The 12,658-nt window shown below is 37.4% G+C and overlaps 1 protein-coding gene across 2 annotated transcripts in view; it reads left to right on the top strand.

The window, feature by feature from the left end:
* Positions 1-12,658, top strand: part of MAN2A1 (mannosidase alpha class 2A member 1) — a 166,193-nt gene that overhangs the window by 23,603 nt on the left and 129,932 nt on the right. For both annotated transcript variants that reach the window (XM_060635233.2, XM_060635234.3), the window contains exons 2-3: positions 1,173-1,430; positions 3,761-3,905. In XM_060635233.2, the coding sequence (XP_060491216.1) occupies positions 1,173-1,430; positions 3,761-3,905 (403 nt within the window). The remainder of the gene's footprint in view (positions 1-1,172; positions 1,431-3,760; positions 3,906-12,658) is intronic.

The following is a 12,658-nucleotide window of genomic DNA, read 5'->3' as shown; positions in this document are numbered from 1 at the left end:
ATTGTATCTCCTGAAAACACCTTCTCATATATTTTAATTTTTAAAGAATTTATATTTCTGTATTTTCAGGGACTGAGAACATCTTCATGATATAGATGTACCATTTGACCAGTTCCTTACCTGTGGACGTTTAGGTGTTTTCCCTTTTCCCTCCCTCCTTCTTTCTGTCTTCCTATTATTTACTGGTGATAGAACTTTTGTTTTTGGGTGTCCAGAGTTGTTTTTCACTATGTATATAGTTATGTTTATTAAACCCTAGCACGGACTTTTTGAGTAGTCTCTTGCTAGTTACAGCGTCACTTTGTGTTAAGGTAAGGACTCCTATCTTATGTATATCTGTCTCCCCAGTGTAGCATTATGCCTGCTACAGTAGGTGTAAAGAATTCTTGTTGAGTTCTAGAAATATAAGGGCCATGTGACAAATATTTAAGTATCTCCTGTTTATTTGAGATTCCAGAGATAGGAGTGAACAAGACAAAGATTGTCCTTGCTCTCATAAGCTGAGATATTATTCTGTATAACAAGGTTTATGTTGTAAGGACTACAAGCCTCTTAATGTGAGGATCACTTAAAAAATCATAAAGTCACACAGTATGGTAGGAGAGTCCAAATGACCTACAGTATGATTACTTGGGGGACCTTCATTCCAGGTTTTTTCATGCATATGGCTAATTAAGAGTTGACTAACTGATTTTCCTTTAGATGATATTTCTTACCTAGGATTGTCCACAAGGTTGCCAATTATGATGGAATGATTTTTTTCAGGTTCACGCTTTTTGACCCTTTCAAGTGACTAAAATCAATTATACTTAAATTTAAAATTTCATACCTGAACATAGTATGTTGTTCTTAGGTATTATAGAGAACTCAAAGATCTTTTAGGGCTGGGTTTGGGGCAGTAGGAAGTATATCCCTAAATATTTTTGGTCTTTCTGTTGCACATTTTAAAATATGATTAAGCAAAGATTGAAGCCATGGAGATTTTCTGCTGTAAGTCGGTGTTTCAACACTGCCAGCCATTCACGCTCTTTGTGATCCCACTTACAGAAGTGGAAAGTGAAGGGTGAGTAGCTGCACTCTTGGGCAGGCACATAATTTTTTAAAAAAATGTGTGTGCCTCAGCAGAGCTATATTAGAGTTTCCTATAGCTGCCTTTTTCTTTTTTATTGTAGGGCCAGCTCTCAATGTTGCAAGAAAAAATAGACCATTTGGAGCGTTTGCTAGCTGAGAATAATGAGATCATCTCAAATATTAGAGACTCGGTCATCAATTTGAGTGAATCTGTGGAGGATGGTCCAAAAAGTTCACAAGGCAATTTCAGCCAAGGTGCTGGCTTACCTCTTCTGCCGTCAAAACAGCTGTCCCTCGTAGTGGACCCTGAAGACTGTTCATTCGCTTTACAAGGTGGAAGTAGGCATTCAGATGTGCAGGTAATGTATGCATTCATTAATAATCATTGGGCTTCTTTGTCTTTTACTTTCTTTTTTTGATCTGGTGTCTGTTTTAACTTAGTTGCTTAAACTGTCTGTAGTTTAGATTGTATTTTTGTAAACTGGCTTGATTATTCACCTGATCATTAATGTTCTTTTTAGTGATAAAATTCTGTAATTCTGTGTTTCCCCCAATTTTTTTTTTATTATTTTATGCGTTGTGGCCTTTTTGTATGTTTTTTAGGTCTGACTTTCTCTAGTAGATGAAGTTTAGAGGTTTAAATTTGGTCAAAGAGATTTTCTCATCTTCCTATAAAGAGTACAAGAAAAGCTGTATTCTTACTATGTCTCTGTTATACACTATAGGTTTCACACAGTGTAGGGTTAGATTCCTTTTGCTAACTATCTCTGTGAAAGAGGGAAGGGAAATACTGTAGAGCTGTGCTGTTCAGAATGGAAGCCACTGTCCACAGGTGACTACTGAGCATGTGAAATGTGGCTAGTTTGAAGTGAGATGTGCTCTAAGTGTTGAGACTTTTTACGAAAACAAAGGTAAATTGTTCATTTTTATATTGATTATATGTTGAGAAAATAATATTATGAATACATTGGGTTAAATAAAATATATCAATAAAATTAATTTCACTTAATTTTATCAGAAAATTTAAAATTATGGATTTGGCTTGCATTCTGCTTCTCTTGGATAGCATTCTGGAGGGTAGTGGAGTTGTAAACCAGGATATAAGAAAGGACTTCTACTTTTCTTAAATTTAGGGTGTGTCACATATGCTCTGTTCTGCAAATTAGCAGAGTTGTGTTTAACCTGTACCTTAGACCTGAAGCTGGAACTTGGTGATGGGACCCTGAAGGGTGAATATTTTACAGCTGGACAAAATGGGTTGGCTCTGGCCTTGCTTCAGAGTAGATGTTTTCACTAACTTCTGGGGACCGAAAACATGTTATTTTCTTGAGGCCGTGGCTCACAGGCCAGTCCAGTCCGTAAGCTGGAGACATGGGAGTTGTCCAGGCCTTGTGCCTATAATCTTATCAGCTAGTGCGTAGCCAAGTTCAGACAGTATCAGGATTCTGTGCTTTAAAAGTGTATCTATTTTTGTGACTCTTGGCTTTGTTTAGGTTTTAAATAAGTACCTTTTAAAGGAGAACCACAGAACTTTTTTTGGAGGTGGGCTGGACAGAAACAGCCCTGTTGCAGAACAACCATGGAAGGCATGCAGAGCAAGGCAGTGGGGAATCAGGAGAGCTGCAGGGCCGGAGAAAGGACCAGAAGGAATAACAGAGACTGCTAACACATCCTCCTTCCCAGCTGGTTTTCAAAGATTTATTGACTCATCCTTGGGAGTGTTATATTTATTAAAGTCATAAATTCTGAAGTGAGAGAGATGTTACTATCTTAAAATACTTTGTATTCACTTTTTATATAATTTGTTCGATATCTTTAAATTTTTTGTAACCCACTTATATATTAGAATATAATTTTTTACATAATTTAAATTTAACCACAGTCACTTGTGTTCTTTATCCCATTTAGTATTAGAGGGAATATTAGAGAGAGTATTACAGGGAAAAATACAAGGTTTTAAGGTTTTGTGGGGTTTTTTGGGCAGTATTTTTCCCTTTGTGTCCAAATAGGTTATTACCCAGGACTACTACATTGGAAGCTTAAGACGACATTTGAACATTAAGAAACTGAGTCTTAATTTTAAAAATTCTTCCATTTTTAAATGATTATGCCTTGTTGACTCAGTTGTAGTTTTATTTTTAGAATAAAAAGGGCAAACAGAACATATGCTAAATGAAGGCATAGCTGTAGATGCATTTCCATTCTGATACAGGTTTTAAAATATATGAAATTAATTGTAAAATAAAGGTAACTCAAAGTAAAAAGTAATTATCCAGTATTGTATTTGAAAATGCTGAAATATTTGCTCATAATCACATTTCATCAGAAATTGTTTGCTTGCTGTTTAGTTCCTATTAATTTCTACTAGACTGTAGTAGAAGTAGAACAGGGCAAGAAGGAATTGAATGGAATTATTTTTCATTAGAAGCAGATGGGGCGGGGATTATTTATCAGGATAGTTAAGTAACACGGTAGCATTTTAAGAATTTGAATGGTAATTAAATGTTTTCTGCCTTAAACTCTTCAGTTAATGTCTGCAGAAATAGCTTTATCTAGTAAAATGCATACACACAGTACAGCAATGAATAGCTTTGAGCAAATATTTTCCAACATTAACTTTAAATTAAAAATGGTAATACACGGTTAAATTTACTTTTTTTCCCCTTTATTGTGTCTTTTATATTTTTAGATGTTGGATGTTTACAGTCTGATTCCTTTTGACAACCCAGATGGTGGAGTTTGGAAACAAGGATTTGACATTAGCTATGTGTTTAATGAATGGGACTCTAAGCCCCTTCAAGTCTTTGTGGTGCCTCATTCCCATAATGACCCAGGTAAAATTTACACTTCAAAAAAACTACAGGTTATTAAGCCCATATAGGCACAGAGTATTTTAATGAGAAGGTGGTAGACCTAATTTCTCACATTTTTGAGACATTATTTGCTGACTTGTGACAGCAACATATTCCTTTTATATGTCTTGTATTTTGAGTTTTTACTTAATCAGTTTGTGTGCCATTCACAGATAGGACTTCTGCAATATGAAACAGTAATAAACACAAGAAGGTCTTAGTTTGGGGGTTGAAAAATTGCACTCACTTAAGGGGCTGATTGTTCATTTTAGTTACTTTTCTCTAAAATATTGCATGAGAGAATTATTTTGTGTTCATAAACTCTACATTACAAAATGCAGAGTGTTTATGGGAACATTTGAATCTTCCAAATGGAGAAGCAAAATGTAAAGTGGTTAAGAGCCTTGGTCAGGCAGATGTGGGTGTGGAGTCCCAACCCCATCAGTGTGAGACAACTTTAGGCAAGTTACTTAATATTAAAGTAAGTTTTTTCCTAATAGAATCAAGATAAAGTGTCTGCTTCATAGGATGAGATGTTAAGGCGTGATGCATGGCCCAAAAGTAACTGCTGTCGTTATCGTTGTTATTATTTCATTTGACAACTTTTGTTACTTATTGGTGCCACAGATTTTTCCCTCCAAGGTAAGGGAAAATTGCTAAAATTACAGTGGGAAATATGATTCGATGCATATATTTGTGAGTGTGAGTACACTGGCACAGAAGAAATACTTAATGAATTCCACTGCAGGAATTTTTTTTGGGGGGGAATGCACTTCCAAAGACTTCTTCTGAAGGACTTACTTAGGCTTCTATTTGTTACTTTTCTCAGCTTCTCCATTTCATCATTACTATCAGAGGCACCATTATTCACCTGTACTTTGAAGTTTTTTCTTTATTCCAACATTTCATTATCTCCGACTTACATTCTTTCCCACTGGTTTATTGGCATGTATTCCTTTCTTTCTGTTGCTAAGACAGTAGAACTTGTTACTCTATGTCTGGAAGTGTGATTTGGTGAAGTGTGTGTACAGGTGGGTACAGGCACATGTGCTGCTTTTTTGGGTGTGTGAGGTACACAGGGAGAGAGTTTGGATGCTGAAATGTTTGAATTTCCATAGTACTTCAGTGTTTATTATGCAGAAAGGTATGAAATAGAGGAAATTAGTATTATTCTGGAAATTTGTGTTGAGCAGTTGCTGCATGAGCTTCTGACTTGGTTTCTCTTTGGTCTTAATGACTTTACCTTTTCCTACAAATACCTTTCAGCCTTATTAACTTTTCCTCTTAAATGTTTGCATCATTTTCCTCCTTCATCTTAGCCTGTCCCTTCAAATCCAAGTTCCGATGGCTGGGCATCATGGAAAGACTGCAGGTGTCTGGAACCTGGCAGAATGAGGCCCACATCCCGGCTCTGCCATATACTTGCCCCCATGTCCCTGGGGGCACATTTGTGTATCTGTAAAATGCAGATCATATGGTTGGAGTAGCATTTTAAAGCAGGAGTTAGTTATCAAGTAAATACAAAAGGTGATGAAAATCACATCTAATTATAAATCTCATTCACTCTGAAACATTCCCTTATTCAGTGAAACAGTGGCAGAGCGACTGTAGTATTTAAATTGTTCTCTCCTTTTTTCTCTGCCAACCATCTACAGTTTTGTTCTTGTCACTTAATTTGTTTTTAAGTTTTTATGTATTTATTTTGGGAGAGAGAGAGGGCACCTGAGTGGGGGAGGGGCAGGAAGAGGGAGAGAGAGTCTCAAGTAGGCTCCACACCATCAGCACAGAGCCCAATGTGGGGTTCCATCCCACAAACCGTGCGATCATGACCTGAGCCCAAGTCAAGGGTCAGATGCTCAACTGACTGAGCCACCCAGGTGCCCCTGTTCCTGTCACTTAATTGGGTGTGTGATGTGATTCCATTGTGTCCAATTTCTTATAGGTTTATACATACACTTTGTGCTATGTCTTGTGAGTCCTCGTGTGAATCCATTTCTCCTGCTTTTTAGATTTTTAAAGACTTTTTTTTTCCTTTTTCCCCTTTTCTGCCATCCTCACTTTCCACCAATCTCATTTCTTGTAATTCTATAACATGCGCACTGAACTGTAGTAATAAAATTTGTAGTTTATCAGGCAGTCTGCGAATGTTTTATTAACATCTAATGCTCACAATAACCCTTGGAGATCAGTGTCACTATTCATGAGGAAGATGTTACCAAGTTTACGGGGGCAGGAAGTGGCCCCACAAGAATGCCTTATTAGTTTACCTGGATCTCCCACCTGAGTATACTTGAGAGTCGGAGTACATGTGCCTCCTGTTAGAGTCGTCCTCATTGCCTAGCCTGCCACTTGACATACGGTAACCTGTAAATATACATAAGGCCTTCTCCACCTGTCTCTGTGTGCCTCCTTAGCTTCTTGAACTTTGGATGCACACCTGTACATAGGCACAGATGTAAACATTTATAGCACTTCTGCATCGTCTCTACTCTAGAATGTAAACTCCATGAGGGCTCACACTTTGTGTTATAACCACCAGGTCACTAACTCCCAGAATAGTAAGCAGCACATAGTACTGACTCATTCAGTTAAATAAGCTAAATGAGCCAGGGCATCTGACTCTGCAGCTTCAGATAAAGCATTTGACCTTGACATGTGGTTTTATCTTCCCTCCTTCCCTTCTTCCTGTTGTCTTATTTTTATTCCTTAAAAAAAAATATTTAAAATATGCTTTGTAATTTTAAATACAAACACCAGATGATATTAAGCTCTTCAAGGGCAGGGATTGCCTGCGCCTTTTAGATTCTGTTTGTTTGCCTCAGCAGTGCGGTGAGCAGTGCCCGGTGTGGTTCATGTGTTGTTCTGTGGGGAGACATCCCTAATAACTGGTCCTGACTGCAATAGAGGAATCTGTCTTTTGGTATCTTAGCAACCACAATTGAATCTTTTTGTCTTAGTAAAAGATGTTAATGACCCTTAACCTCAGGCCCTCCTCCACTTGAGGAAAAAATAATGGTCAGACACAGACCTTTTAAAACTACAGCGATTTTTTTTTTTTTTTACTATAAAGCAAAATGCTAGAGAATAGAACCCACTGACTTTTTAAATAATTTTCACCGCTCCGGGGTGCCTGGGTGGCTCAATTGGTTAAGTGTCCGACTTCAGCCCAGGTCACGATCTCACGGTTCATGAGTTTGAGCCCCGCATTGGGCTTTGTGCTGACAGCTCAGAGCCTGGAGCCCGCTTTGGATTCTGTGTCTCCCTCTCTCTCTGTTCCTCCCCTGCTTGCATTCCGTCTCTCTCTCTCTCTCTCTCTCTCTCTCTCTCTCAAAAAAAAGATTAAAAAAAAATAAAAAAATTTCACCACTCCTTAACAAAAGTAGAATTTAGGTAAACTAAATTGTTCTGTGACAAGCCAAATCATTCAGATCATGAAGAACCACACTTTCAGTTGAGGAATAGAGAGAAGTATGTGCACAAACATTCCAAGTCCAAATGTGACTCTGTAGCAGGAAATCTTTGTGGAATACGCCTAAATGAATGTGCAATTAGGCGGTTTACTTTCTAAATGAGATTTATAGAGACTTGTTTGCATTTTCTACAGCAACAATTTAAAACTTTAGCTCGGTAGTTTGTTTCATTGGTGGAGTTTTGTCTGTTGGGGATAGAAGTACTGAAATAGATTTTTAAAAGATTCCTGTATTTTCCCTAACTTTAAGAATTATGTTAAAGAAAAAGAATTATGTTGTTGTGTTTTTATATATGTAGATATTTTTCTTTTTTGGACCATGTTCTGATATCTCATAAGACAGATAAATTTCAAATTATGTTTATATTTTAATAAATTTCTAATTATGTCTTCTTCCAGCCCATGAGGACATGTAACAGTTGTCATATATTTTATATGGTTTACATGAGTTAAAACAAAATTGGAAGGGAATTGTTAAGTCAGTGCTGATAACTTTGCCCTGTTACGCTTTTAAAAAGTTTTGAATCACAGACCATGAAATTAAATGTTAGTTGATTGATACATGTTCATGTTATATTTAATAAGCTGATTAAAACACAATTACAGCACCTTTGTATCTACAATCTTAATTCTTTGCTTCCCACTACTTAAACTGCTGAAATGTTTAGTTAGTTTTCCTTCAAAGGAATCGCAGTGTGTAGAGAGAAGATAAGGTGTACTAAATGGAAAGTTGGACAGCATATTGTTAGTTAAGCAATTTGTAAAATGAACATTAGAAAATAATCCCCCATGTGGTCTGACTCCAAATAGAAGGGAGACCTAGGTACAAGAGTCACACTGGAAAATAATTTTCTTTTGTGCATTTGCAGTTCTTTTACAGAGTTTTTATTGATTCAAATGAGTAGAATTTTTTGACTTTCTTTTGTGGCAAATTGAAAAACAGAATTTTGCATTTAGTACTGTATTATAATTTGAAATGAGTTTATGTGCTATTATTCTTAAAAAGCAAAAGAACAAAAACATGGGGAAATCACTGTGTAATGTTATTTTTAAAGCTTCTCTGTTATTCTTAACAAATATACTTAACAAAATATTGTTAAGAACAGTCATAAGAGAAGAGCTGTGGTCCCCCCACAGTTGGGTAATGCCCGGGTGGGCGAAAGCAGGGGGGACTTGGAACTCTGGCTTCCAAAGGAACCTGCCGAATAGAAGGAGATGGTGAGGAGAGGGGAGGTTGGTTTGTGGACAGTTTGGGGAGTCCTTTGTTCTGGTTAGTGATTGAGAGATGAAGTGAATTCTTTGGTTTTGGCTACTGTGGTGGGAAATTTGAATTTCTGGAGCTAAGATAGTATGAGGAAGAACGGAGTGAGAACTGGTATTCATTGTGTATCTTACATTAGTTTGTGTAATACATTCTGCAACCCTCAACACCAGTAAATCACACATCATTTACCAGGTGAGGACAGTGAGACTAAGCAGGTATACTAATTTGTTCAAGATCCATCAGTTAGACATTGGCACAGGATGGCAGTTAAAGCTCAGATTTGCCTGATTCTGAGGTCTGTGCTCTTTCCATTTACTATGCTGCCTCTCAAGATATGTTACTTAGTTCAAATGATTTTCTTGCTTTATGGGCATTAGCTAATTCAGCACATTTATCTGAACTTTGGGTTGTTAATAGCATTGCCAGATTTGGCTTAAAAAATGTTTACATTTCCAGTAAACAGTGGATAGTTTTTTTTAGTATATATGTCTTGCAGATCTCATATGGGATTCACTTATAGTAAACATTTATTCATTATTTATCTGAAATTCAAATTTAACTTGGCATCCTGTATTTTATCTGGTAATCTTAATTAAGAAAATGTTGGCATTATGAGTTAAATATTTACATGGCTCTTTAGAATTATCTTTTTAAGAGATCTCTAGAGTTGGTATATTGAGGTTGTGTTTTAGAGGGGAAAAGTCCATTGGGGCTCTAACTGGACTGCGTTCTTTAGGAGCACATGTATCAGGTATTCCCTAGAGATGCAGGTGATTGTCACACATGTCCCCATTCTCCTATTTTGGTTACTTTTGTCTGTCTTTTGAGTCTGATGCTTCAGAGCTCACTACTGCACCAGTTATATAAATGATTGCTAATACTTATGGGACTTTACTATGTTTCAGGCACTATTCTAGGTACTTTACATGTATTAAATCCATTACTGCTCTTAGCAACTTCATGACAAAAGTCCTGTTATTACCCTCATTTCACAAATGAGAAAACTAAGGCAGAAGAGAGTCCAGGTAATGTGTTCGTGTCAGGGCTGGGCTTTAACCCAAGCCGTCTGGCTCTGGAATTAGGACTTACAACCATTACTTAATACTGTCTCTTGAAGGTAATACTTCTGAAACCCACAGGCAAAGCTTCCAGGAGGAAGGTCTTTTAAGTGTTTCCAAGCCAATGTCATCTACTTTAGTATTTTTAATGATAAAAAACATTTTCTGAACTATCTTGGAAGAGTAGACACCTCACCACACTGTTCCTCATCCTTTTTTTTTTTTTTTTTTTTTTTTTCCTTCTGGTCTGTCTTTACTGAAATGGATGTCTCTGTCCTTAAATACTACTTGAGTCCATGAGATGGTGAGTGGTTTTCCTCATTGCTACATATTTTACAGTTAGAAAGTAATTTGGAAGCAGTATTTTCCAGCTTTTAAATGGTTTCTTTTAGAAACTTTGATTATATGCCCAGTATTTGCCTGCTCATAAGGCTAAATAACCTCACGTACACTAGGAGTAACTCCTCGAAGGAAGTCACTGTTACTTTTACTTCTAAGGATGTCTCTCATATTATAGACCGGTCTCATTATTTCAAACCACTATGCTCTGTTTGGGGAAGACTTAGTAGGCCTGAAGTGTCCTGCTCCGTGTGAATTGATGATGCTCATGGATGGAATCCTTAACAAAGGAGGGAAGTAACTTTAGCACAGATTTAGAAATTATTGTGGAGGTTGATCTCATAATTGCAGGTGTCACATATCAAGGTACACAGGTCTTTTAAAGGACATTTAGAAAAGCAATAGAGTAAAGGATCACAATTGGACATTGTGCATATTACAGCTGCAGGATGAACAAAACTCCAGCTCTCCTAACAGTGATGCAGATGGTTCCTGTGGTGTGGGATAGAATTACCAGTGACAGCATCTTACACTGGCTCAAAAAGTGCTGTATCTCAAACACCTTAGTGGAAGTGAAGCTGATATGCTTTGAAATCTGTTAGATGACACTGAATCACCTGGAAAAAAGGTGAGGTTATTCTGGAAACTTGAGTTCAGAAGCATTTGTAGGATTCAGCAGGTTTAGGTCTTTGGAAAACCTCAGCTTCATCTTTGACTCTCTCTACTCTGTCTTGGAAGCTTCAGTCAGCTAACATATGCTCTTCATTTTGCCTCATTGGCCTCTTATTTCTATTTCCAGAACCATTTTCTAGCAGAACTTGTGCAGTGGCCTCATTTCCTGTTTGTCTTGTACACTGAAGTATATCCTTTACGCTCACAGTAGTCATTTTTGAAAGCACAGAAGACGTTAACTTCCTTCACTAAGAAACAAGAATGGCTCAGAAGATTTTCAGTGGTCTGCCCCCACTTCTGTTTGTATTTCTCACTGTACCTCCACCATGTAAGCTCCGATATAGCCACACCTGGCTGCCTTCTCCCTGAGATTGACACAGGACTTCATGGCTTAGTGTCTTTTCCATATGCCCTTGCTTCTATTTGGGATCTACCCCCTTTTCCCTCTATCCACACGATGACTATTCTAAGAATCTTCTGTCCTTCTGCTAGGAATTTATCACTTCTTTATTCCCAAGCATTTTATTCTTATTTTTACTGTAGAATCTGTTTTCATTTATTAGCTTTTTTGCTTTGTCTTATTAGATGTTTGATTTGTGTGTGAATGGATAAACTAGAACAGGACATTAATTAAAACTCAGTTTATTGTTTGAGTTATGATAATACCAATTAACATGGTATGCAATGTCTTAAGTGTAAGACTGGATGTTACAATCAAATATGGAAGGATTTGACAAGTGATGGAAGAAGCCTGTTGATCATTTGTTGGTAGACGATGACTTCATTACTAAAATAAAGAAGTTTTCTTGTTTTATGAATCCTCTTTGTACTTATTTTTAAATTAGAGAATACTATGTTAAAATGGAGGTAACATGAAGCTTAAGTTGCAGTTTTTAAATGTTTATTATCTTGTTATAATTATTTTTGATGCAAGATTTATTATCTTTTCTTAACAGTTGGTACCTATTTAACTGAGTAGAATTAATGTAGTCATTAAAAAATGATTGTCATAGTAGTGGGAACCACAACAGTGTAACAATGATTTGAGGGGCATGACTTCTTTGGGATGCATCTTTTAAATCATCTTAGGGCTGACAGAGCCTTTTTAAATATAAGCTCGTAACTTAAAGATATTGATCAAAGATGATTAGGTTAGCAGAACAGACAGTGGCTATGTTAGAGCTAATTGTGTGTGTGTGTGTGTGTGTGTGTGTGTGTGTGTGTGTGGTGTCTTTTCCTTTTTGTTTCATTTCTAATTGAAGTAATAAATTTGTATTTATACTCTATATACCCTTTTCCCCTATTCTTTTGGCTATACATTTCACTCATCTATCATGTACTTATTCAACTTTTGATGGTGTAGTCTTCATACCGGGTGCTAGATTCATGAGAATTGACTGGTTGGGAGTTCAGGTTGTAGGTTCCCAAATTTGTAGGACTTGGTATAAAAGTATGTGGATGCCCTCAGACCCTTTGTGTAAACATTCGAAAGTTATAAATCAAACTGATACATGATAAGTAGAATAGGTCTTTTCCTCCTACTTTGAGGAATAGCACAGTTATCAGGAAGGCCACATGTGGGTTGAGATTGCTGGGGCTCCAGTTCCCCACTGGAATGTGTTGAGTTTGTGTGGGAGAAGCCAGCCTGTGGGGCAGCCCAACCTCCTTTCCCAGAAATGGCCCTGTCCTAAACCAGGAGGGGCTTTGCTCACAGATGCACAGACACGCCAGCACTTTTCCCACATCCCTGCAAACTGTATCCCCCTGGCCATTGCTCAGGCTACAGAGATTACCACCTCCAGGTCAACTGTCCTTTAGAAAGACATATAGAAGGCCCCTTCTGGGCTCTAGAAACTGGCTTGGGGCTATTTGGACACATTTCTGGGTCATGGTGCTTAGGAGGGCAGGTCAAGGCAGGCTCTGGGTGGGCAGT

The sequence above is a fragment of the Panthera onca genome, chromosome A1 (assembly GCF_046562875.1).
Source record: "Panthera onca isolate mPanOnc1 chromosome A1, mPanOnc1 haplotype 2, whole genome shotgun sequence".
In the NCBI taxonomy this organism is placed as follows: Eukaryota; Metazoa; Chordata; class Mammalia; order Carnivora; family Felidae; genus Panthera; species Panthera onca.
The sequence above is the reverse complement of the archived record's forward strand: the minus strand, read 5'-3'. Positions and strand labels throughout refer to the sequence as shown.